At 40.5% G+C, this 26648-nt stretch overlaps 1 protein-coding gene across 1 annotated transcript in view; it reads left to right on the top strand.

Moving 5' to 3' along the window:
- The first annotated feature begins 217 nt into the window (after window positions 1–217).
- The window catches only part of LOC135710797 (sodium-coupled monocarboxylate transporter 1), a 104355-nt gene continuing 77924 nt past the window's right edge, over window positions 218–26648 (top strand). Inside the window, exon 1 of the mRNA XM_065233480.1 lies at window positions 218–642. Within this exon, the coding sequence (XP_065089552.1) occupies window positions 640–642 (3 nt within the window). The 5' untranslated portion in view covers window positions 218–639. The remainder of the gene's footprint in view (window positions 643–26648) is intronic.

Here is a 26648-nt window from a genome sequence, read left to right as displayed (position 1 = left end):
ATAAAATCAAACCCAAACACAGGATCACTTTTACGCTCGTTCATCGTCGCCGTCCGTCGCCTAGTATGAGTGGGTACCTTCCCGGTAGAGCGCGATAGTTTTGAACTATTCAACGACGAGATCGTCGGGCCCTGTCGTAGCCCTCACATCGTGCCACCTTCACAGTCGCAGCGTGGACTTGCAACGGAAAGCACACGCGTTCGTCGCCTCTGGAAAGCCGGAGCTTTTGTTTGACCCCGACCAACCAAGAGTATGAAGTACGTAGTGTAGTGTTCGTGTGAAATGTGATAACGAAAAGTGGTCCTTTCCGAAACGAAGATTTCTTTGGTAGAAAAGTGCGGTAACTAGTGTTGAAAACTACCACGCATGCTCAATCCAAGTGATAACCATTCTAATTAGTGTGTGCTGCCTACCGACAGAATACCAGACTCGCGCTGGAAACGTGATCGCCGGAGTGTAAACATTCGATATCTCCAACGGAAAGGTGAAAGAAGAAGTCGGTCAGCGGTGTTCTTTTGTTTTTGGTGAAACATTTCTTCCATATCAACTGCAACTAGCCAAATTGATTAGCTGGGAAACAGGTCGTCGACATTTCTTGGCTTGGTGTCTGACTGGAACGGAAAAAAACGATCAACCAAAATGGTAAGTTCCAGACATTGTTTTATGTTATTTTAGTAAATGATCATTATGTGTAAACGATATTCTGAATGCTAGAGAAATTTCTTCACGATTGCAATAATTATTCAAAATGAAATCCTCTCATTTCAACCGGCTCTTTGGTGTATGAATACTGAAGTTTGAGCGTTGTGGGGTCAATACACGCTGCAATCTGGTTTTACAACCGCGATGGTTTTACCATGCAACGTGTGGTTGTACCGTACGGTATATTGTAAAACCATACTGCCGCTATTCGTATAACAGTTCCAAGTAAATAGGAAGCCCACAGGATATAGGTCTTTTATGCGAATAGCGGCAGCATAGTGGTTGTACATCCAGATTGCCCCATTAGAGGTCTATAGACTGAATGCCCAAATATTAGTGCAGAGCTTTGACGTTACTCCAAATTATAAGTGCAAGCAGTGGCGTCAAGTGAGTTTCAAAAGTGATAATGCACTGTTTTGTTATTCTTACTGATATAATTTCACAAGGCATTCGTCGGAAATAACGGACCCGGCAGTTAAGACGGAAACTTTGCTGACTTAAGTAAACAAAATCTCTGTAAAATAAATTTCGAGCTACAGCCTTTCAGCAAAAACTAAATGAAAAGGTTTGCTCATGCTGAACGTATGAAGTGCAGCAAGTGACCCATCTTTTATGCTGCGTCTGCTTTTACTGACTTTCCCCTACATATAGTAAAAGTCAATTCTTTATGGAACAGCGGACAGTCAATCAAACACAAGAAGCTTTACTTAAATCACGATCTTATTCTATCGAATAGATTGTTTGGTGTTTCCTGAGGAATTGATTAGTACTATCTGTAGGGGAAAGCCGGTAAAGATGGATGTCAGTCAACGAATTCTACATTTTTAGGTATTTCTCATATTAATCACAATCACTTGTGTTATAAATCGTAAATTTTCCGCACGACGTTGTTCAGTTATTTTAATTGAAGTGTTTGATATATAATATCTGTAACGAGGCAAACACTTTTAAATAGAAGGTGGTGTTAAAATCAATCTAACATCTTTTTTCGCCATCTCATTATCTGTTAAATGTTTCCACTTATACAAGTGGTAATTTTTAAATCTAAAGCATCAATTATGTTTATTTCCGCATAGTGGAAGCAACCACGTAGCTTCATAAAAGGTAACGTTAAAATTGTACGTAATTCATCTTCCCGCCTCTAGTGGTCCATGATTTCAGTTCTTTTTCATTCTCAAAACAAAATGAGATCTGGGGCCTCATTTCGCATATCGAAACGACATACCTTTTTATATAAGCATTCATACAAAAAATGTTTCGTTCCGACTTGCGCAATGAGGCTCCAGGGTTCGCCCAACCGATGGAAACTAACGATTTTAAATTGGCTCACTACTTGACTAGCCTGGTCCTAAGCAAATCGATTAACGTACCCCATTCTAGTCGAAAGTCTGACAGATAAAATGAGGGGTTCGTGAATTTTTCTATGTTTCGAGGGGTGCATGGCTTAGCTTGGGACCGAAGATAGTACCAGAGCTAAGCCAACAAGTTGAGCACGTTTCTTCGGGGGTTAGAAGGAAAGGGGTGTAAGTGACATTGATCGATTCTCTTCATAGACTTTCTTTTTCGTTAATAATTCAGCTGCAAACACATTCCTTGATTTGTGTGCCATTCTGGATGCTAGATGAGAACCTCCTTTATCAAACTGTGAGGTAAAAATAGCGCAAAGTCTGTTTATAAAGCTGTGGCTATCAAAAGAGAAAGTCGATGAAGAGAATCGATCAAAGTCACTTACACCCCTTTTCTTCTAACCCCCTCATATGAGATAAGATGATGTGAAGTGAGGTGGGATGAGGTGAGGTGAGATGAATGAGGTGAGGTGAGAAGAAGTAAGGTGAAGTGAGGTAAGATGCGGTAAGGTAAGGAGAGATGAGATGAGGTGAGTTGAGATGAGTTCAGATGACATAAGATGACGTGGATGAGGTGTGGCTAGGTAAGGTGAAATGAGGTAAATTCTTCTGAGGTGATGTGAGTGAGGGTGAGGTAATGTGAAGTGAGAAGTGTTGTGGTGAGGTAGGTGAGGTGGAAAAGTTGATATGAGATAAGAAGAAGTGAGAGTGAGATGAGGCGAGATGAGATGAAAGTGAATTGAGATAAAGTGAATTGAGTTGAGGTGAGGAGATGTTAGGTGAAGTGCGGTGAGATGAGTTGAGTTAATTGAAATAAGAAATGGTGAGGTAAGGTGAGGAGAGGTGAGGTGAAATGAGATGAGAAGTGAGAGTGAGGTGATGAAATCCTGGGATCTATCGAAGGAAACTCTTGGAAAACATAAATTTGTTGACATCAACTTAAGAAACTTCCTTACGACTTATTTCAGTCATAAAAAAGTTGCTGCAAGTTTTTGTGACGGGGGTGTGTTACTCGGGAATTTATCTTAAATCACTCACAAAATTCTCTCCATTCACAAAATTGTCTAATTCCTTCATATATGATTATAAAAGGATCACGACTAGCTCAATTAATTATATAATTGATCTGGCAAAGATATTTTAATCCGTTTAGCTTTCAAATATTTTAATTCTGCATCTTCAAACTCTTGGTTAAAATAAAGTTCCTGAATAGATTTTGATCATTTTGATGGTCTTTGCACAGACAAACAGACATAACTTTCGCAAGTTGTTCATCAAACAAGTATTTAACGGTAAATTTAAAAGTATCGTAGTTGGTAGTACCATAGAGGTAACTCTAAGACCAGAAGGTCTCGAAGAAACGAGCTCAACTTTTTGGCTCAGCTCAGCAGCCTCGAAACATAGGAAAATCCACGAACCCCTCATTTTATCTGTCAAACTTTCATAGCGAATCAGAACAAACATAGTATAGTACTGGAATTTGTATTGTTGCTACCACTATCTGTTCAGCGTACTTTCCATCACAGTGTACTCAAAATATGGCGTTAATGTTTTAGTGACGATGTTTTACAGTGAGACATATTCGAGTTTTTTTTTTCTATTTATCTGTGGTCTCAGCACATTCATTGAGATTTTATAGTAACATCAGGCATAACATTTGATAACGGCACAAAAGCATTTGTAAACAAACTTTCTAAAACCCTTTACACGCGAACCAAAGTACGCCCCCGCAAACCAACAACATCGTCGGATAGGGGCAACTATCACCTTTCCGAACGTGGTATTGGTTTGCGTGGGCGTAGTTTGGTTCGCGTGTAAAGGGCCTTAGAAAGTTTGTTTACAAATGCTTTTGTGCCGTTATCAAATGTTATGCCTAACATTATCAATCAATCTGAATTAAGTTTTTCGATCTGAGAGTTTGAGTCGGAGTTAGCATAATTTCACCGACTCCGACTCTTCAATCCGTGAAATTCCCTCCGACTCCTCGACTCCGGCTCCTCGACTCCGGCTCCTCGACTCCGGCTCCTCGACTCCGGCTCCTCGACTCCGGCTCCTCGACTCCAGCTCCTCGACTCCGGCTCCTCGACTCCGGCTTCTCCACTCCGGCTTCTCCACTCCGGCTCCTCGACTCCGGCTCCTCGACTCCGGCTCCTCGACTCCGGCTCCTCGACTCCGGCTCCTCGACTCCGGCTCCTCGACTCCGGCTCCTCGACTCCGGCTCCGGCTCCTCGACTCCGGCTCCTCGACTCCGGCTTCTCGACTCCGGCTCCTCGACTCCGGCTCCTCGACTCCGGCTCCTCGACTCCAGCTCCTCGACTCCGGCTCCTCGACTCCGGCTCCTCGACTCCGGCTCCTCGACTCCGGCTCCTCGACTCCTCGACTCCGACTTCTTGACTCCGACTTCACAGCCAGTCCTGCATTATTGTCGAATTGTTTGCTTGCAACAGCGACGACAAAAGCATTAACCGAGCTACAGGCAATGAACGAAGCACACCAAAAAACTCTCAACAACTCTCAACAACTCTCAACTCTCAAATCTAATTCATTGAACCTCATTAAGAGAATAAACTCACATGCGAATCTGACAATTAAATCTCACACTTGAGATTTTTATGCATTTTCACGCACTCACTCATTCCTTAAAACTCATAAAAACCGCTCAAACGTCAATTGATAGAAAGTTCAAGAATGTTTTGTTAGTTTTCCATCCATTCAGTGGCGTCCCGTAACCTCACTTTTTACCTGTGCAACAACTTTCAAACCCAGATTTGCTGCCATATTCATACTCGTATCGGTTGAAAAATACACAGTTAGTTAAATAGTTTACTCGATATCCATTCATTGCAAGCAATATTTTCATAATTTATGTCATATATTAATCATATGTTTTGAGAGTTGGTGCACAGGTAGATTGAGGCTAAAGAAACGTCACTATAATGCAGAAAGAACACTAATAACAATGAATAACGTCAAAATATAAAGGAATGAATGTTTTAAACTTAAAACTCATCGGTGATTTTTGTGCAGTTGAATTTCGCATAGCAAAACTCATAGGCGAATAAACTCACGCATGAGATTTGAGTTTTTGGTGTTTTCCGATCGCTGATTTTGCCAGTTTGATCGACACCGTGAATGAGAACGGACAGCTGAGAGCACATTGGTGGACAATCTTTGGCGGTGTACTAAGGAGAAGAATGAACCACGAGCTGGGGCCAACTCTATTGTTCAGAAAGTCGCTAAAGCTGAAGGGTACAATGGGTGGCACACTTTGCTAGAATACCGGACAACAATATCGCAAAAATTGTGTTCGGTGGTTAGAACTAGACCTTCCATTTCCCGGTGGTTTCCACCATCCCGGGAGTTGGGAAATATTTATTTGATATTCCGGGAAATCCCGGGATCCCCGGAAATCATTTAAGATAGTAAATTGCTTTAATATTTGTATGTTTCTAATTTCTTTAACGATGTTCTGAAATGTATGTTTCATCTTGTTAGAAGAAAGATTTAAAAAAGGAATTTTTTTTTCAATGCTAGGGACACCAGATTTAACGACATATCTTTATTTTGAAGACATTTAAAATTCTGCGAAGGTATTTTTTTCATGCAGACATTTTGAATACATTTCGTGTTATGTGAAGTTGTTTCAAGACATGCGGAAGCTGAAGCAGACTTCCGATGGATTTTTTTTTAAATTGTAAGCTGGCATATGGAGATTTTTGTTAAATAAATGAAGTTTTTGATTTCATATTTCAAGCTTCTTCCTGAATATGTTGAATATGAATAATGTAACCAAAATTGGATATTTCAGGATAAAAATTGATCAAATTAATCATTTTGTTCGACCATTTTCCACAGAGATGGCGCTGTTCCGCTGGTAGGAAGTGATAAAAATCCCCGTATAAAAATTGAGAGAAAGGGGAATAATTCGCCTCCGGTTTATATTCAGGTCAAAAAAAAGTGAACGACAACCTAAAGAAATTAGTCAGGGGCTTTGTCGTTCAGTTTTTTCCCGGAAATTAATGCTCAACAAGCTACAATTAAATAAAAATTATTTTTCCCCATACAATTTTACCTGCTTTACTACCAGTCCCCAGAGAGCCAAAAAAATTCAAATTTGAGAGAGAAATTCTCTCTCACGAGCTCAATCTCTCAACATGCCATGTATTTTGTTGACACTCGATTTGTGATTTCCCTTTCACAGATTACAAAATAGAGTACCTGACACTACAAAACATGTCTGGTACATCTATATATGCATTTGCTTTAACATTTGAAGTCCCTCCTTTTTTACATATTCTGCGTAAAAGATACTTTATGCCCCACCCCATACATAAAATTCGGAGGGAAATTATGTGAGGGGTGAGCTATTTTGTGTGCAGAATGTGTAAAAAAGGAGGGACTTCGAACAGTAATCTAAATGCATATATAGAGGTACCAGAAACCATGTCTGCAGTGTCCTCTGTGAACAATTATAGGAAAACAGATTGTGCCTAGTTTCCGATAGATGTCACCGCAAACAACAACTGTGACATCCGATGGAACATGAATGCAGAAGCTTGACAAAATGATCAATTGAATATTCACAGGACTTCACGGAAATATTCGATTAGCTGGAGATCTTTTGAATACTTCCTGACCAAGGTTCAGTGGGAGAATGTGGGAGAATATCTTCACAATAATACTTGATCAACCTAAAGCCTTGGAAAATATCCAGAGAACTTTATTGACATCTTCGATCAGTTGGAGATCTTTTAAGTACTTCCTAACCGATCTGCCTTCTTGAGAGAGCCAATTGAATGGTTGACCAGTTTAAGATCTTCAGATTTCCTGGTCAACCTGAATTTACTAATATCTGTCCAACCAGTAATCTTGAGAGACTATCTAGAGACGTTATTTGAATTTTACGAACAGTTGAATATCTTAATAATAATAATTTATCGACCTGAAGTCTTGAAAAATATCCAGAGGTCTTTAAATCTCCGACCAGCTGTATATCCTTTAAATACTATCTAATCAAACTTCCGTCTGGAATTTTTGAACCCTTGCATATCTTCAGAACATTACTTGATTAAGTTTGAAAGTCTTGAATAATATCCAGAGATATCATCACAAATCCGTGAATATCAGTTATACGAAGATTCGTGTACTTTCAAGAAGTTTCTTGAACTTAAACTCAGTTCCATGAACTCAAAGCTTATATAATGTTCCCTGAATATGCAGAATATTCTACGAAATTCTGGGATTTTTCGTCAACTTCTTTGAAGTTCCTAGTACTTCAAAGATTTTTCCATAGCTTACATTTTTTTTTAATTTTTCGATAAGAACAACTGAATTTCTGCCCAGCTTGCTGAACTTGTACGAATTTCAAATAATTCATGTGATGTTCCGTAATCATCGTTCACGAAGTTGTTTAACATTCTACGAAATATCGTGAAGATCTATGATGGTCCCTGCACTTTAACGAAGTTCCACGAGCTTCTATGAAGTTCTTTGAAATCAAATGAATATCTCTTGACATTTAAGAAGTTCCCTAATAAAGGGTGATACGGTCAAAATTTGGTCAAGGGAAAACGCGTGTAAATCGGTGAAATCGTTTATTTAAAAAATCAAATTAAATTTCTTTTTCAAGTTCAATTAGTATAAAATTCAGGAAAAATATTCAGTTAGGCTTCCGCTTTTCCAAATCCGAATTGCCGGGCCTTACGCTTGACCCCTGCCATCAGATTTTGTACAGCCACCTTGTCCACCTTCTTCGCCACAGAAAGCCAGTTTGCTTTGAACTGCTGCTCGCCCTTAGTAGTTTTTTGGTCTTCTTTAGGTTCCGCTTGACAATAGCCCAGTATTTCTCAATTGGGCGGAGCTCTGGCGTGTTGGGAGGGTTCTTGTCCTTGGGAACCACCTGCACGTTGTTGGTGGCGTACCACTCCATGGCCTTTTTACCGTAATGGCAAGATGCCAAATCCGGCCAAAACAGTACGGAACAACCGTGTTTCTTCAGGAAAGGCAGCAGACGTTTATTCAAACACTCTTTCACGTAAATTTCTTGGTTGACAGTCCCGGAAGCTATGAAAATGCTGCTTTTCAAGCCACAGGTACAGATGGCTTGCCAAACCAGATATTTCTTTGCGAACTTTGACAGTTTCATGTGCTTGAAAACAGCATCGTCGTGTACAGCCTCCAGGATCGCGCTTTGGCCGTCGTATTTTGTTTATCATCGCGATTTGGAGTCACTACCTTCTTGTAAGTCGATAGTCCGGCTCGTTTTTTGGCTCGATGCACGGTTGTAGACGATACACCCAGCTTATTTGCGGCATCTCGGAGAGAGAGGTTAGGGTTTCGCTTGAAACTACCGGCAACTCTCTTTGTCGTCTCAGCGGCTTCCGGTTTTCGATTTCCCCCCGATCCAGACTTCCTGGCTGTCGACAAACGTTCCCCAAACACTTTAATTACATTTGTAACGGTTGATTTGGCAACTTTTAGCGATTTTGCCAACTTTGCGTGCGAGTAGCTCGGATTTTCGCGATGCGCGAGCAAAATTTTGATACGCTGCTATTCTTGCTTGGACGGCATTTTGACAACTGAAGAGTGAATTCCAAAATCAAAATAGGAGCAACGTTCTACACACACACACCTTCAAAATGAGGGGTGTTCAGGTTTTTTAAATGCAAAATTGAAAGAAATACGTCAAGTTGATATTGACCAAATTTTGACCGTATCACCCTTTAGGACGTGATATTATGTTTGTCAGCCAAATTTCGCAATAGTCCGTGCAGATCATGATGATTATGTTGGATGATTTCTCTCATGAATGTATTTGTAAAATCTATTTTGCCGTGCTTTAGGATAATATAGATTACATACTAACGGGTAAAGGTTATGCATACCTTTCAACGTAACGAATGACAGCCAGGGAGAGCTATGGAAACCAAGATAGAAGTCGGTGACATATAGAAGTTCCTCAAGAAGGAGTCAGCAGTTTACAAGATTCCGCTCGCTAATCTAAGGAAGGACTCTAAAAACTGCAAATACTGAGTCTTTTCATCAGTTGAGACTAGTACTACGTACTTCCAACCATGCATTTGCATTTCAATGGTTTTCGATCAACTTTGAATGATGGACATCTCATGACGCTCAACCTGATTGAATCAAAATGTTCACGGTTTGTTTCACTGCTAGATCGTATTATTCACGAGTGCTTTTTGTACAACGATCATATCCAAAAAGTGATGTCTGTGTGCAATTCTTTCGAAAAATCAGAATGAATGGCAAACGAAGGGAAGAGATATATTTCATAAGATGTGAAAGTTCCGGATTCAAATTCTTTTTTTTTTTTGTAATAATTTATTTGTACAGGCTCAATCGAATAAACTTTACAGAGCCAAGTTATCATTTGCGTTATACATAATAGATGCCTTAAAGCTAGAGTTAAAGGAATTGAACCGAATACTCGCGGTCGTCTCGAGGTTAGTAGAGGTATACAGTTTTATGGATGGGAAGAGGGAGAAGGAGGTTTGAGTTATGATTTACGATACAAATATTTCATCATTCCTAAAACATGAACTTATTCCTATTCAATTTGGTATCCGCAGTGTAATTATGCAATTATAAAAAAACCACACCAACAAAACAAAAAGATTCCAATTCTGATACAGATATTCCAAAAAAGATTTAAAGTGGTAGCTTTTTACTTACTTAAGGGTAGTGTGCACCACCAGCGGTACAAAGGGCCAACGTGAAAGACTTCCATCCTGGGCGGCTGCTCGCTTTTGCCTTGACCTGGGCCCAGGTCAGATTTCTATCGACTTGCTTAATTTCCTTATTGAGGCTCCGCCGCCATGAGCCCCTGGGTCTCAATGACGTTTATATAAGGTCTGGGCCAAAGGGGTTATTGGTGTTAGTGAAATGTGCAATTGTTAAGTGGTGTTCGTATTTTATTGCAATGTTTATCTTTTTACACGAAACAGCTGTTGGCAGTGGCGTATTTCTATCTGTTCTCAGTATGTTGGCAGTGACGTATATCTATCTGTTCGCAGATGTTCAGCAATGTTTACAACATGTTTGATTCTAATACCAGCAAACTGCCTGTTGGCCCAGACCTTACATAAATGTCATTGCCTGGGTCTGCCTCTGCTGCGATGTCCTGCTGGATTCCAATCCAGCGCTTGCTTGCAGATTTCGTTTCCACCCCGTCGAAGTGTGTGGCCGACCCACCTCCACTTTCGCTCTCGAATTTCTGTTGCTATCGGCTTCTGATGACATCGACGATGGAGCTCGGCATTCGAGATCCAGTTGTGAGGCCACCAGGCACGAATTATATACCGCAGGCATCGGTTGATGAAGACCTGCAGCTTTTGAGTGTTCTCCGCTGATACACACCACGTCTCGCTGGCGTATAACAACACAGATTTCACGTTCGAGTTGAAAATTTGGATTTTGGTGCGTTGACTTATCTGGTTGGATCTCCATACGTTTCGTAAACTCGCAAAGGCAGCCCTAGCCTTCTTGATTCGTGCACCTATGTCGCTCTTGGTCCCGCCGTCCGACGCTATTTGGCTGCCAAGATATTGGAAACTTTCGACCTTCTCCACTGCTTGCCCCGCTACCGTAAAGTTGGAAGGGTTTCCCGTGTTGATATCCAACGATTTGGTCTTGTTGACGTTGATGGTGAGACCCGCCGCAGAGGAGCGTTCGGCTAAGTCATTGAGCTTACTCTGCATATCAGAGCGCCGTTGTGCTAGTAGAGCAACATCAACAGCCAAATCGAAGTCGTTGAGATCCTCCATGGTGATAGGCTGCCAAAGCAGCCCACGGTTCGGTACACGGTCAATTGCACCTACCATGATCTCGTCGATTACGATGAGAAACAGTAGCGGTGATAGTATACATCCTTGTCTCACACCAGCGACTACCCGGATAGGGTCGGACAAGGCTCCGTTATGCAGAACTCTGCACGTGAAAGCCTCATACTGCGCTTCGATGAGGTTGACGATTTTATCCGGGACTCCCTTGCGTCTCAGGGCGCCCCACAGATTCTCGTGATTGAGACGGTCGAAAGCTTTTTCGTAGTCAATGAATACCAAATAAAGGGACTCGTGGAATTCATTGACCTGCTCCAGGATGATGCGGAGCGTGACAATATGGTCCACACAAGATCTTCCGGCACGGAATCCTGCCTGCTGCCGTCGGAGAGTCGCGTCGCACACAGTCAGATCCCCCTTCTTTGGGACCTTCACTAAGATGCCCTGCATCCAGTCGGCCGGAAAAGTCGCGGTGTCCCAGATATTACAGAATAGTTGATGCAACATTTGTGCGGAGAGCATGGGGTCAGCTTTGAGCATCTCTGCTGATATGCGATCGACCCCTGGAGCCTTGTTGGATTTCATGCTTCGGATAGCTGCTTCAATCTCCTGCAGTAATGGGGCCTCGGAATTGACGCGAGTGATGCGCCGCACCCAAGGCGGATCATGCCGAGATGTTGATAGCTGGTTGGCCGTCGAAACTTGAAGAAGTTGTTCGAAGTGCTCAAACCAGCGTTTCAGCTGGTCAGTGGGGTCGGTAAGCAATTGTCCAGTCGTGTCCTTCACTGGCATCCTCGGGTTCATCCTTGCTCCACTCAGGCGTCGTGAGATATCGTAGAGGAGGCGTATATCGCCAGTGTTTGCGGCTTTCTCCCCTTCGTCGCACGCTCGCTTGTCCCGTCTGCAAGAGCGCTTGACTTCCTTCTCTAGAGCCGAGTACCGTTGACGGGCTTCGTTCTTGGCTCCTCTGGTTCTCGCCCGCTCTATCGCGGCTTTTGCTTCTCTACGCTCCTCAATCTTCCGACAGGTTTCATCTGTGATCCACTCTTTCCTCTGGGTGCGCAGCTCACCCAAGTTGTTCTCGCTTGTTTCTATAAAGGCATTCTTGATGGCCGTCCATTGTTCTTCTACGCTGCCACCTTCTGGAACGTCCGCAGCTCGAGTCTCAAGTTCATGAACAAAAGACCTTTTTACCGCTGGATCTTCAAGTCGGCCAGTGATGGAAAAGTTCTCGAAAACTCACTATGACTCGCGAACTTTTCCCTTGGTGAACTTCGTGAAATATCGCGATCTTTTCCAACACTGAAGTCGGCTTGTGTTGAACCGCCGCCCGAGTCTCTCCTCCCGTCGCTGGATCCGCGCCATGTGTAGGCGGATTTCACCGATTAGAAGGTGATGGTCAGACGCGATGTCGGCGCTGCGTTTATTCCGGACATCAAGATAGCTCCGTCTCCATTTTCGGCTGATGCAGATGTGGTCGATCTGATTCTCGGTATGTCCATCACGGGAAACCCACGTGACTTTGTGCACTGGCCGATGGGGGAAGAGCGAGTCCCCGATCACCATGTCGTTATTGCCACAAAATTCTGCAAACAGCTCACCGTTCTCGCTCATTTCGCCGAGACCATGGCGTCCCATGACACGCTCATAGTCCGTGTTGTCGGAGCCGATCTTCGCATTGAAGTCGCCAGTGTAGATCTTGATGTCACCCTTTGGAACCTTATCCACGACGACATTCAGTTGACTGTAAAAATTCTCCTTGTCCTGTAGCTCGACAGCATCGGTTGGCGCATAACATTGGATTATGGTAAGGTTACGAACCCGTGTTCTAAATCTGGCAACGATTATCCTCTCATTAACAGGCTCCCACTTGATGAGCGCAGCACTTGCCTGGACGCTAAGTAGGAGACCAACTCCACGATGGCGGGGAGCGTTTTCACCTCGAATACCAGAGTATAGTAGTACCTGTCCCGACGGCAGGTTGGCGAGTTGTGCCAGTTTACCCTGCTGGGCTAACGTCAATACATTCCATGATCCAATTCGTGTCCGTTGTTTTGCGCTAAAAGTCATTGCCGTTAAATCAGTTCGATGTCTTTCTCCGTTGGTTTCTGTAACAATTGTAAAGGTTTCAGAGACAGTAGGTGGTTGGCCTAAGGTCTCCTATCCGCCGTGATGGGGCTGCGCCATCTTAGGTGTAGCTTCCGGGGAAGAGCAATTCTTATTCAGCCGCTGGATGCCAGTCAGACGCTGTTTGAGCCGCACCTCCATGGTGAACAGACGCTCGGGTTGGCGAAGCATTTCCTCTATCATCGTGCTATGGTTACCGCGCCAGTGTTCGCGTCGCACCTCCTCACTCTGCTATTGTCGGATTGACAACATTGCCCAGGCTACGCCAACCAGCTGTGTCCATGTTTCAGCTGGCAGTCTTTTGTGATCATATGACTCGTGGAGGCGTGAGGTAGGAACTTGTGAGAACCGGAGCTAGGTATATCGCTCCTTCCAGATTGTCACTCACCATTTTGTAGCCCCTTAAAGTGGTAAAAGAGTCTCAAATTAAAAAAAAAAAAAACCAGAAGTACACGCGATGCCGGCATTTTTAAATTATTTCCCGGGATTCGGAAATCCCGGGAAATGTAGCAATCTTGGGATTTTCATCCGGTGCATCCCGGGATGGAAGCTCTAGTTAGAACCATTTGGAGTAAAATCTTGAATTCTAGGAAGAGTGGGACGCTCGAAAAATGAGATACAAGCAGCCATGAACCGGGTTAGTTGGGACAAGATTCTACAGCAAGTGAATTCCTGAGCGCCAAAACATTTGGATGGTAGTGTACTAACATATCGAGTCGAGATGGACAAAATAGTAAAAACGGTTCTGAGCCGTTTAGTTCACTGAAAAGAACTTGTTCCTTGGAACAGTTTTACCGTTCTTTTAGAAAACTTATTTTTTTCAAGCACTTAAAGCTACCATGGAGATTTTTAACTAAAATTGATCTAAAATGTTAAATACATTTTGCACAATTGTGGAAAATCTGATTCTTATTATTTTTTGATTTATATGCTTAAAATAGTTATTTGAGCATTTCTGTTTTAGATGTCTTCCATTTCATATGTGCCACACACAATTTGTCAACCTGTTGGTTGGTCAACCCACGATGTTTGTGCGACTTTCCCATACACACTGCATCCAGTTTGAAAGACTTTAACTTCGCCCATACTAAATCAACATACTTTGATTTCTAAACGAACAATTCAAAAGGTCCTATCTGCTTTGATCGATTCCCTTCATCGACTTACTCTTTCGTTAATAACTCGGTTGAAAAAACAATCCCTGATGTATTGGTTGTTCTGGATGCTAGATGAAAATCTCCTTCTCCGAATTATGTTACAAAAATAGCGTGAAATCTGTATTTATAGTCGTGGTTATCAAAAGATAAAGTCGATAAAGAGAATCGATCCAAGCAGATAGGACCATTTGAAATGTTCATCGAGATTTTACTTCAACCAAAAACCTAAAATGTGTAAATATGGACGAGCTCAGAACTGTCCATGAAACCGTTTTCGTCGTTCTTTACGTTGCGTTCATTCCCGTATGGCTATGTTACTAGTTTATTCTCGTACTAATTGTTTGTCGTAACTCCTAAGTAGTTCACGTTATTCAGATCCGTTCATTCAATTTGCTCTATTCGTTCCAAAAGTACTAGTATTCTTTTTAAAATAACGGTCATTTAGAAGAACTAGTTCTTTCGAACCGTTCCCGAACGGATTGTCCATCTCTAATTTCGAGCAACCCCTTTGACAGGACTGGTTTTACTTGAACTCTGGAACGCCAACTGGTCATACGTCCCAACTAACATCAAGCCACCACAGCCTTTTTGTCTCACTAGTTTTTTTTTTTTTTTTTTTTTTAACTCTTTATTTGTTCCAAATTCAAAATAAATTACATTTCATTTTAACCTAGGTGCTCCAGTTACTGCAGTAACGTACCAGCCTTAATTGTTATGATATATATCTAAGTGTTTTTACATTGTTCATGTCTTGGCAATTCAGTATTTTAAACAGGTCTTTTAACCTGCATGTCAGTATAACAATTGATATCTTAAAACTAAAAACTAAAACTAAATCTTATCTAAGTATAAAGGGAATTAATCGTTGCAATTGAGGATTGCAACGATTTTTGCCTGAAATTATTCATTATTTTGTTGGACATTTGTGCTAAAGTCTCAACATTCGAAATTCTATGTACTTCGGTTGTACTGTACCAGGGAGGCAACTTCAAAATCATTTTCAGAATTTTGTTCTGAATCCTTTGAAGTGCTTTTTTCCTGGTAGTGCAGCAACTAGACCATATTGGTACAGCGTAAAGCATGGCCGGTCTAAAAACTTGTTTAAATATTAGAAGTTTATTCGTCAGGCAAAGTTTGGATTTCCTGTTTATTAGAGGATACAAACATTTAATATATTTGTTACATTTGGCTTGAATGCCCTCAATGTGATCTTTAAAAGTTAATTTTTGGTCAAGTATTAATCCAAGATATTTCACTTGGTTTGACCAGGAAATTGGAACTCCGTTCATAGTGACTATGTGACTACTACTAGGTTTCAAAAACGAAGCTCTAGGCTTATGTGGAAATATTATAAGTTGAGTTTTGGAAGCGTTGGGAGAAATCTTCCATTTTTGTAAATAAGAAGAGAAAATATCTAAACTTTTCTGAAGTCTGCTGCAAATAACACGAAGACTTCTTCCTTTAGCGGAAATGCCTGTGTCATCAGCGAACAAAGATTTGTGGCAACCCTGAGGCAAATCAGGGAGGTCCGAAGTGAAAATGTTATACAATATAGGCCCAAGAATGCTACCCTGAGGAACTCCTGCCCTAACAGGTAGTCGATTAGATTTGGAATTTTGATAATTTACTTGAAGAGTTCTGTCAGTTAAATAATTTTGAACTAATTTCATAATATAAAGTGGAAAATTAAACTTTTTCAATTTAGCAATCAAACCTTCATGCCAAACACTGTCGAATGCTTTTTCTATGTCTAGAAGAGCAACTCCAGTTGAGTGGCCTTCAGATTTGTTTGAACGAATTAAATTGTTAACTCTTAAGAGTTGATGAGTAGTTGAATGCCCATGGCGAAATCCAAACTGCTCATCTGCAAAAATTGAGTTCGTATTGATGTGAAGCATCATTCTATTCAAAATTATCTTTTCAAAAAGTTTACTTATTGAAGAAAGCAAACTTATTGGACGGTAGCTAGAAGCTTCAGCTGGATTTTTATCCGGCTTCAAAATTGGAACAACTTTTGCATTTTTCCATTTATCAGGAAAGTATGCCAAATGGAAACATCTGTTAAATAATTTTACCAAGAAAGACAAGGTACTCTCTGGGAGTTTTTTGATGAGGATATAGAAAATTCCATCATCACCTGGAGCTTTCATATTTGGAAAATTTTTAGTTATAGACCTTACTTCGTCCAAATCAGTCCCCCAGGAATCATCAAAAATATTTTCCCGAGAGAAAATATTCAGAAAATCCCGAGCAACCTGATTCTCAATAGGACTAGTAAGACCCAAACTGAAATTATGGGAACTCTCGAATTGCTTAGCAAGTTTCTGAGCTTTTTCCAAATTTGTGATCAAAATTTTACCACCTTCTTTAAGCGCTGGAATAGGCTTTTGAGGTTTTTTCAAAATTTTTGTGAGTTTCCAAAAGGGTTTGGAACTCGGGTCTAATTTAGAAATATTATTTTCAAAAGTTTTGTTCCTCAGGGCAGAGAATCGCTTTTTAATTTGTTTTTGCAAATCCCGCCAGATAACTTTCATGGCAGGATCGCGTGTTCTTTGATATTGTCTCCTACGGACATTTTTAAGACGGATCAAGAGCTGAAGATCATCGTCTATTATAATTGAATCGAATTTAACCTCGCATTTTGGTACTGAGGCAGCTCTTGCTTCAACTATAGAAGTAGTCAGAGATTCAAGAGCATAATTAATTTCATCTTTGGTTTGCAAAGGAATGTTTGGATCGAAGTTATATTCCATAAATGTTCGATACTGCTCCCAATCAGCTCTATGGTAATTGAAAGTAGAGCTGTTGGGATTACAAATTATTTCTTGGGATATTTCAAAAGTTACTGGAAGGTGATCAGAACCGAAGTCAGCATGGGTAACCAATTGGCTACAAAGTTGACATGAATCAGTTAAGACCAAATCAATAGTGGAGGGATTTCTTGCAGAAGAAAAGCATGTTGGGCTGTTTGGATATTGAATAGTGTAATAACCTGCAGAACAATCATCAAACAGAATATTACCATTGGAATTGCTTTGAGCATTATTCCATGAGCGGTGTTTTGCATTAAAATCACCAATAATGAAGAATTTAGACCTATGACGGGTAAGTTTCTGGAGGTCACCCTTGAGAAAATTCTTTTGCTGGCCTACGCATTGGAATGGCAAATAGGCAGCTATAAACGTAAGTTGTCCAAATTTTGTTTCAACAGAAACCCCCAAAGTTTCAAAAACTTTGGTTTCAAATGAAGAAAGAATTTTATGTTTGATTTGTCTATGAATAATGATGGCAACGCCACCACAGGGTCCATCAAGACGATCATTTCTATAAATCAAGTAGTTTGCGTCCTTCTTAACCTTATGGGCAGGTTTAAGGAACGTTTCAGTTATAACGGCAATATGCACGTTATGAACTCTTAAAAAGTTAAATAGCTCGTCTTCATTATCTTTAAGAGATCGAGCATTCCAATTTACAATATTTAATGCTTTAAAATCCATTACTGAATTTTAAAGTCATGACAATATTATTTGCAAATTTTACTCCAGTTTGAATAGCATCAAACATGGAGTTAGATTTAAGCATATCAGAAATCATGTCAATTAATGAATTCTGTAAAAATTCCATTTTGGGGGCAGTAATGCTTCCTAAGTCAAAATTGTCAAAATTTCCATTAGAACGTTGGTTAGTATTTTGATTTCTACCCGCTGCAATAGCAGCATAGGTAGCTCCATTAACTCGCTGAACATTGTTAGCAGCGAGGGGAGTAGGTACAGATGAAACATTTGAAGCAGGGGAGATATTTGTACCTACGGGTACGAATGTAGAATTTGTTCCTCGCTGACCGTTGTTAACAGCAGAGGAATTTGTACCTGGTCGGAAACGTGGAGCGTTTCCTACCTGACGGTTAGAACGAGATTGTAGGATCGCTTTGCGAGTCTTACATTCCCAAAAATTGGATTTGTGGTTTTCACCACAATTTGAACATTTAAATTTCTTAGGATCTTCCTTCACAGGACAGTCGTCCTTTGCGTGAGAGGAATCACCACAATTCATGCATTTAGCTGGCATGTAGCAATTTTTAGTTCCGTGACCCCATCCCTGGCACTTACGGCACTGGGTGAGGTTTTGGAAATTTCCTCCAGTCTTCCTGAAGTGTTCCCACTTCACTCGGACATGGAGCATAAGGCTAGCTTTTTCTAAGGCCTTAAGGTTGTTTAGTTCACTAGACTTGAAGTGAACTAAATAAAAATCATTAGAAATCCTGTTGCGCGAATCGCCAGGACGGGATTTCATTTTCATTTTGATTACTTGGAGTGGCACAACTCCAAGTAATTTTGCCAGTTCATTTTTGATCTGATCCAGGGATTCACCACTGGGCAGTCCTTTCATGACAACCTTGAACACACGTTCAGTTTTGGTGTCGTAAGTAAAAAATTTGTGCTTCTTCTCAGTAAGATACTTGAGAAGACATTTAAATCCATCCAAGGTTTCAGCCAATACACGGCATTCACCCCGACGTCCAATTTGTAGTGAAAACTTAACTTTCACGAAATTCAAAAGTTCCATGCGAAGAGCATGGAAATCGGTAGTGGTTATCACAATAGGGGGAATCTTTTCCTTCTTGGCATTAAGCCGGGAAAGTTTACTAGAATTTTTCTTGGATGATGGATCATTCTCATCATCCGTGAGCAAATCAAATTGATTACTCAAATTAATTTCATCAGAAGGGGGGTCAAGAGTTTGCCCCTTTCTTTTGCGTTTAGGCGCCATGGCGGCAGTAAATTTTTATCCAAATCGACTTCCAAGCAGATTACTATAAGAATCTGAAGGATCGAAGAGGAATTTTCCAAATCGATATCCAAGAAGGATTACCTCGGGTAGGGTCCAAACAAGGATCGAAGAGGAATAAGAGTTGAACAAGGTAGAAAATTTTTACAGGTTGAGCACTGAAAAGTGCTGTTAAAATTTGTTGTAGCTTTAGGTAGTAGTAACACTTCCTTCAGCAAAAAGCAAATAGATCCGCACGGCAAGAGAGCACGATGCGGGTTGTCTCACTAGTTATCTATTGAAAACAGAACCCGTGCTAGACACTTTTCGCTCTAGACAGCGACAGCAGATGTCAACGTATTTTGATGGAACGGCGCTTAGTTTGTATCACATTTTCAACACACAATACACCAACGGTGATTCATTCGAGTGCCACTCTTCGTGCCACACTTGGCAACCCTTCGTTCCATTTGATTGTTTGAGAATAGCTGCCGTGCTATCAAGATGGTTTCAGAACTCATCGCATATCGATTACAAGCGCTGGAGTCAGCCAGAATCAGTCCAACTACTTGTGCTAACAGCTGAAAACATAAGAACATCTACCTGGTGTCTTATCACCAGTGCCTAGCAACGACTAGCCAATATTGACTGGGCGCAACATTGACCAACAACCGTCGATGTGCATCACGAGTTTCTTTTACGGACTTTCCATGGTTAAAAGGTAGAGACCCACCTCCTCTGCGAATGACCTTATCGCACAGAAGCGCTTGCCCGGGCGCACGTGAATGGAAACCTGTCGAACCTTTTGGGACAATGGTATCACGCTTTTGCCGAAAAGTGATTTGTGAGCGACCGAACGAACGAGCGCGGAGAGATATAAACCGGTTCCTCAAACGCGTGATTCTGATAACCAAGCAGCAACAAAGCGTTCAATACCTACCTGGTAGGATGTGAATGTGTGCGCAGTAAGGACAGTGTTGTGGTCAGGAGAGGCAAAAAACAGTCGGTGAAGAGAATCGATCAAAGCAGATAGAACCAGTTGAAATGTTCATCTAGACTTCACGTAGCAAGGAAGAACGAAACCGAACTGTTGACCCATTGACCCACATGATTCATCGTTTTCTAGGGCTACATTTGTCAGTCATCCAATCACAATTAATTCTTTTTTAACCATCTAAGCATTCTGTCCACCCGAAGTAGTACGAAAAAAGTCTTCCACTGACGACAATTCCCAGCTTCACCGTGACCTGAGATATTCTATTTATCTATTGAAGCCCCTGGGTCATGGATGGGTGGATCAAAGGTGGCATTGATTGGTGGATTCTAATTCAGTGCTTGTTTTTCGTGATGCTTATATTCAGCCCCTTAGCTCCCATACTCTGCCCATGTTTGTTTTCAGTTAGAGGAGCATATCGATGTCGGAAGTTATTTGAAAATTCAATTTTCTTCAGCAAACCGTACATTCGATCGGGATAAAATTCAATACAATTTGTTTTTCGAATGAACATACTCTTCATACTTATCTTCTAAAAAGTCCCACATCTGAAGGGCCTATCAGTCTTACGTGTGCATACATCGAATGGATCGCCTACAGCAATTGCCATTGGAATTGAACGCCCCTTGACTCCTGACATGATCTGATCTTTCTATGCTCAACATTATTCAACGAACCCACACTTATCCAACCCACGTGAAGCTGAAATCCCTCAGCGAAGATACCGAAGACGATCAATCGTAATCGTCGACCTCAAATGTAAACGATGAAATACATGTTTTTTTTTTGCATAGCAGAACTCCAAATCCCGTCGGATCAAAACAACACTCCCAACCCTCTCGGCAGCATAGTTTGAAGTGCCGAATAATCGATGTCCTCTTCTTTTGAGCGATGTTTGTTTACGAAGCTGCCCAGTGGAGATTCAGCAGCGCAGGGTCCACGAGTCGTTGAACGGTAAAACGGGACGTCATCAAAACGGCCATAATAGCCCTCGATGATTGGCGGTCTCTGGCATTATGCTGAGACGCTGCTGGTGTACCATGGAAATTTTCCATGAACAGCAACGGCTAGGGCTGTTTGGAACGGATCATGGTGGTAACAAGCATACGAGTAGATACCTCATCTCGACAACGGGTTTCTTTTTATTCACTCTTGCATGAGGTCACATCACTTATCGCACAGTGTCGAACATGGTTGTAATTATTAATTTGCTGTGTCGAGAGCTGTCATCTAGGCGCTTGCAATGCTGTCACAGGTAGGTGTTTTTGTTTATGAAGGTATGTTTAGTTTTTTACTTTTCTCGTAACCCCGAGGCTAAACAATCACTAGAAAAATATATTTCCGGGCTGATTTAAGATTTTGGGGTAACTGTTTTCGTAAACCATGGCTTCTCAATAATCGATTTCTCGCGAATGAAACCTCGATATCGCTAACAAACTACTATGGAGCCCCGGTAATCTGACCGTTTTTAATCTGAACACTTTTAATTTGAACCCCGCTAATCTGCACGCCGTGAAAACTAAAAATTACTCAAACGTCATTTAGCAAATGGAATGGAGTGAAATCAGTGCTAACATTTGAAAACGGCGCAAAAGCCATTTGTAAACAAATGGTTTGTGGGCCCCCCTACCCGATGTTGCTGTTGGGTCGCGTGGGTGTACTTCAAGTAGTGAGTAAAGGGCCCACAAACCATTTGTTTACAAATGGCTTTTGTGCCGTTTTCAAATGTTAGCACTGAAATGAAAAAAATGTTAAAATCAAAACAAAACAGCAAATAAGGTTACCAGAAAATCGCTTTCAGATTTTTAAAATATGTTCCAGATTTTCCCAGATTTTTAAAATATGTTGCTTTAACAATATCACTAATATTGATTTACTGTTTATTTTTCCAAACTCAATTTAAAATCGAAACTAATTCATTAACAACATAAATTTATAGCATTTTAATTATTTTTGTTAGTTCATCTACCATGAAAATTTGATGAGCTCCAAGATTGCAATGTCAGTATTTCGAGGCATGGAGACATTTTAAAATTTTGAAATTTAGAGCAATCTAAAAATTGTTTAGAGCTTAAAACAATAAAATTGAGCCTTGGAACATAAGCATGGCTTTAGAATCTAGACAAATTTTCGGGATCCTGGTACTAAGCCTGGCATTTTGAAGTATGTTGGTGAGATTTTTTAGGATAATAAATAAGATTTTTAAAGGAGAATTTTAAAGGCATTTGATCATTCCTAGCATTTTTTAAGTATCTTAGAATTCTGAGTCACCTGAGAATTCTCAATTACTTTAGAATTCTGGAATGCCTTAGGTTTTCTGAATTTTATGTATTCTGAAACGAGTTGATGGGGAAGTGTGAGGTGAATTCCTTGTGAATTCAAAGGAGCATCCCAAGAAATTCTGAGCTGGCTTGATGGAGCCTCACTCGCGAGTTCGAAATGAGCCGAGCGTAGCATTTTTCTGATGAGAAGAATGCCTACTGCCAAATCATTCCACTGAGATTCAGAGCTTTTGAGCGAAGGGGGATAAAATGAGAGTGAGGTTTGCTGCCATTCTTGTTCATGTTTTCTAACGGGTGTTCAATAAAAAATGAGAATTTGTTCAGTCAGTATTTTTTTTTATTAAAAACATAATGTTTATTCTTCAAAAAAACGTCAATGAATATTGGAGAAGGGGTCCTGGTCAGCCGTATGACGCAACTTAGTCGCGATGCTCTCACAAGAGCGCTGGACGGCACTGAAATCATTCTCATTTTTTATTGAACACCCGTTATCACACGCTCTTACTCTCACTCTGGGTGAACTCTGAGCTTCTTGCGTCGAACAAAAAAAGTCATCCGCAGTCTTGAAAAGCGCACCTCACGTCAAATCATCCTCTCGCTATAGTCCACTCTCCCTCTCTCTCTCGAGGAGTTTTTGTTTACTTTTTCCATATTCCTGCCGCCTCTCACTCGCCGTGAGGGCTGGCTAAACTCGCAGGACAAGAGTGTTTTAAAACCTCCAGTGAGTTTGAAGAGGTTCATCAAGCCTGATTCTGAGTAGAGTTCCATCGTAACTCAGATGATAATTGCATGGAGAGGAGATTGTGTGGAGAAAGCGAATAGAACATTAGTAACGAAATCTGCGAATAATATAATGGGTATGCTGTAGAGAATCCATAAGGGAATCGTTAAGATAATTTCAATGGAATTCTGGCGAATGTGTCTATGAAATCCCGCGATTAATTATAATCAAATGTTGACGAATTTAAATTCTGAGAGAAGAACCTCAGAGAAGGGTGTACCAAGGAATTAATGAAGAATATTCCAAGGAAATTTCGTAAAGAATACTGAATAATGGGAATTATTACCAGTTTGAGAGAATTATGGAATTTTAGAGTGATTTTTATGAAATTTCTTTAAATATTCAAGAGACCGACTAGAATTTTATTGAAAAATATGGAGATTATCATGATTAATGTTAGTGAACTCAGAAAATAAGTATGATGAAATTTTAGGATGATTCAAAGGGGACTCTTGAAAAAATGTCGTAGATAACCTGTGAAGAGTTCCAAGGAAATTCAGATTAGCAAACATTTCCATGATATGGGACTTCCATTTGAGTTTAATAGTAAATTTATTCTTTGGCATCGTGGATTAATCATGATTATGTTGACGTAGTGGCTATGCGGTTAGCGAAGTTACCCGTAGTTTAGGTAAATTGTGTGCGTGCCACGAAGTAAGGATTTGAATTGTTTGGGACCTAACACCACTCCGACCAGTAATTTGATCTATTGTAGTATATCCCGTGTCCTTAATTTAGTGCATGTCGTATTACCAACGGTTGGAAACTAACGATTTGAAATTAGCTCACTACTTGACTAGCTTATTGATCCCAAGCAAATCGATTAACGTACCCCATTCTAGTCTAAATTTTAGTACTACACTATGTTTGTTTTGTTTCGCTTTTAAAGTTTGACAGATAAAATGAGGGACTCGTGGATTTTCCTATGTTTCGAGGGGTGCATCGATATGCTTGGGATGGATCGCTCTTTTGGGGCCTTTTCACTACTTTTTAATATAGAATGCTTCCGCTGAATCCAATTTAATTTTTGTTAACCCATCTTAAAGAAGATAGTTAAGTGATATTAATCTCCCTATCAAAATTCAAAATATCCGCACCATACTCGGCTCTACGGTGTGGATATTTTGAATTTTGATAGGGAGATTAATAGTATTAAACTATCTATTTTAAGATGGGTTAACTGAAAATTCATTGAATGGATTTACCATAAGCATTCCATATTAAACAGTAATGAAAAAGCCCCAAAAGTGCGATCCATCACTGTTGGGACCGAAGAGAGTACAAGAGCTGAGCCAAAAAGTTGAGCACGTTTCTTCGGGACCTTCTGGCCTTAGAGTTGCCTCTATGGTATTACCGTAGAGGTAACTTTAAGACTAGAAGGTCCCGAAGAAACGTGCTCAACTTTTTGGCTCATCTCTGGTACTATCTTCGGTCCCAAGCTAGTCGATTCACCCCTCGAAACATAGGAAAATTCAATAACCCCTCATTTTATCTGTCAAAATTTCATAGCGAATCAAAACAAACATTGTGTAGTACTAGAATTTTGACTAGAATGGAGTACGTTAATCTATTTGCTTGGGACCAAATAGGCTAGTCAAGTAGTGAGCCAATTTAAAATCGTTAGTTTCGTATTGATTGTTGGTATTACTCCATCACTATTGAGAAATGATAAAGTATTCAATTTTTTACAGTGCATTTATCGCAAGGATCCTACTCTAATTGAAAGGTCCCGCTCTTTATAGGTTACAGTAAAAACAACATTTAAAAAATATTAAGTATTTTTACATAAGGCTTATCTCTGTGCGGATATTCAAACTTTTTGGACGCATTGTGAAAATACTTTTCCTAGCTTTTTATGGTTATGGTATGAGTGATGGTTATGAAACTTTGAATGAGTATATAATCAGAAAACATCATAAGCAATAAGAATACAACATTGAATTTGGGATGACTATATTGGAAATACATTTCATAAGTGATAGTTTGAGTGCTTTTTCAAACAGGTGCAAGACAAGAAAATTGTTTTTTAATATGTTTGTAAAATATGTAACACATACTATATAAAAACTATATACGATATCAACGGAAATACCCTAAGCTACAATATGGAACCAATGTTTCTAGTTTGGAAAAAAGCGCAGCAAGTAAATTTAATCTTTACATTATACTACCAAAGTTACCCGCATTATCAAAGATACCCCATTTTATGGTACTACTTCCGATACTATGTATAACGTATAAATCTAGAGTCAAATCAATTTTCGGTGGTGGGTTATTCCAGTTTTCAACTGTAGCAACAATATTTTAATATATGATATTTACGTATTGGTATGTTTCTGGGCATTCCAATTTTTTCCAAATTTTTCCAGATTTTTCCAGAATTTTTTTTTTATTATAGTCACTTTAACGCTCTTGGGTCATTCGTGACTTGTCCGGGGGTGAGATTTGAACTCGTGCCTTTGGCGTGAGAGGTATGGATGCTAACCACTACGCCGGGGTCGCCCCCTATTTCCAGATTTTACATTCTAACTGGAACAGATTTTCTTAAAAATTACCTGGCAACGCTGCCCCCAGTATACACGGTAACTCGCAACAACTCAAAATTGAGTCGAACATGCTCATTTCAGTGGGAAGTATGGCTACTCAAAAGTGAGTAGGCGCGCTTTTACTCAATTTTGAGTAAACAACGTTTTCGCGCAGGGTGAGCCAAAACCACTCTGAGATATTTTCAGCCGGGAAGTTTGTATTTTTTTGTTCTGATAAAAAGTTGAGATTAGCTGCTCCAGATTTATTTAACTGGAGCTGAAGACGACTGAAAACCGTCTCAGCATGCAATTCCTACTTACCTTAATGCATTTCGGCCTGTGTTATTCAATATTTTCGCCGTTTGCTAGAGCGTTTGCTCCGACTCGGCTGGCATTTTTTTTCTAAGTCCCGGTGGAGGCGAACCAGCCTAAGGCTGAAAGCCTCCTAAATAAAGCTAAATTAATTAATTAATTCTAAGTCCCGGATTTGGCTGACTGAGTGGCTTTTACTCAGTTTGACATTTCTCGTTTACTCAGATTTTGACAACCTAATGCATCAGACGAAATTGAGTACGATCGACTCACCCGGTGAGTAAGCTGAAGTAAGCGTGTAGAAATTTAAGACGTAGTCCTACGTCAAAATTGCGCATTTTGCACCACTTAAGACTCCTGTGCAAAACATAATTGCACAGTAATATTTCCGCGTTGTTTTTCGCACAGGCCAGAAAATTGAAAAATCTTCTTATTTGCTAGCAGTCAAACCATTATCAAGTGCCCAAAACCAGATTGGACTTGGCCAAACCCCTCAGTGCGAGTATCCGTCCATTTTTCCGAATGGCGTTTGGCCGAATACTTTATGAAAATTCCACAATTTTTTAACAACGATAGCTTTTTGGAATGAATCCCTCGATTCGATGGGTTGATGAACCCATCTGTGATGAACTGCCTGATGCACGTTAATAATCACAATTACAACGGCGTCACGATTGGTTGACGGTCTAGTCGTTGCCAATTTTCGCCACAATAATGGTTTTTTTGCGAGGGAAAATTTTCCACCAGACACGCAAAACGGCAGTTGGTGGCAAATTTTCGACCATTTCCGGTCCACAATAATTGACTCGCCGCAATAACAACCATTCCAGGATGATTATAACCGTTTAATGGTTCCG

Source organism: Ochlerotatus camptorhynchus, unplaced genomic scaffold (assembly GCF_037179485.1).
Source record: "Ochlerotatus camptorhynchus isolate MF236.1 unplaced genomic scaffold, CSIRO-AGI_Acam_v1.1 ptg000402l, whole genome shotgun sequence".
NCBI lineage: Eukaryota > Metazoa > Arthropoda > Insecta > Diptera > Culicidae > Ochlerotatus > Ochlerotatus camptorhynchus.
The sequence above is the reverse complement of the archived record's forward strand: the minus strand, read 5'-3'. Positions and strand labels throughout refer to the sequence as shown.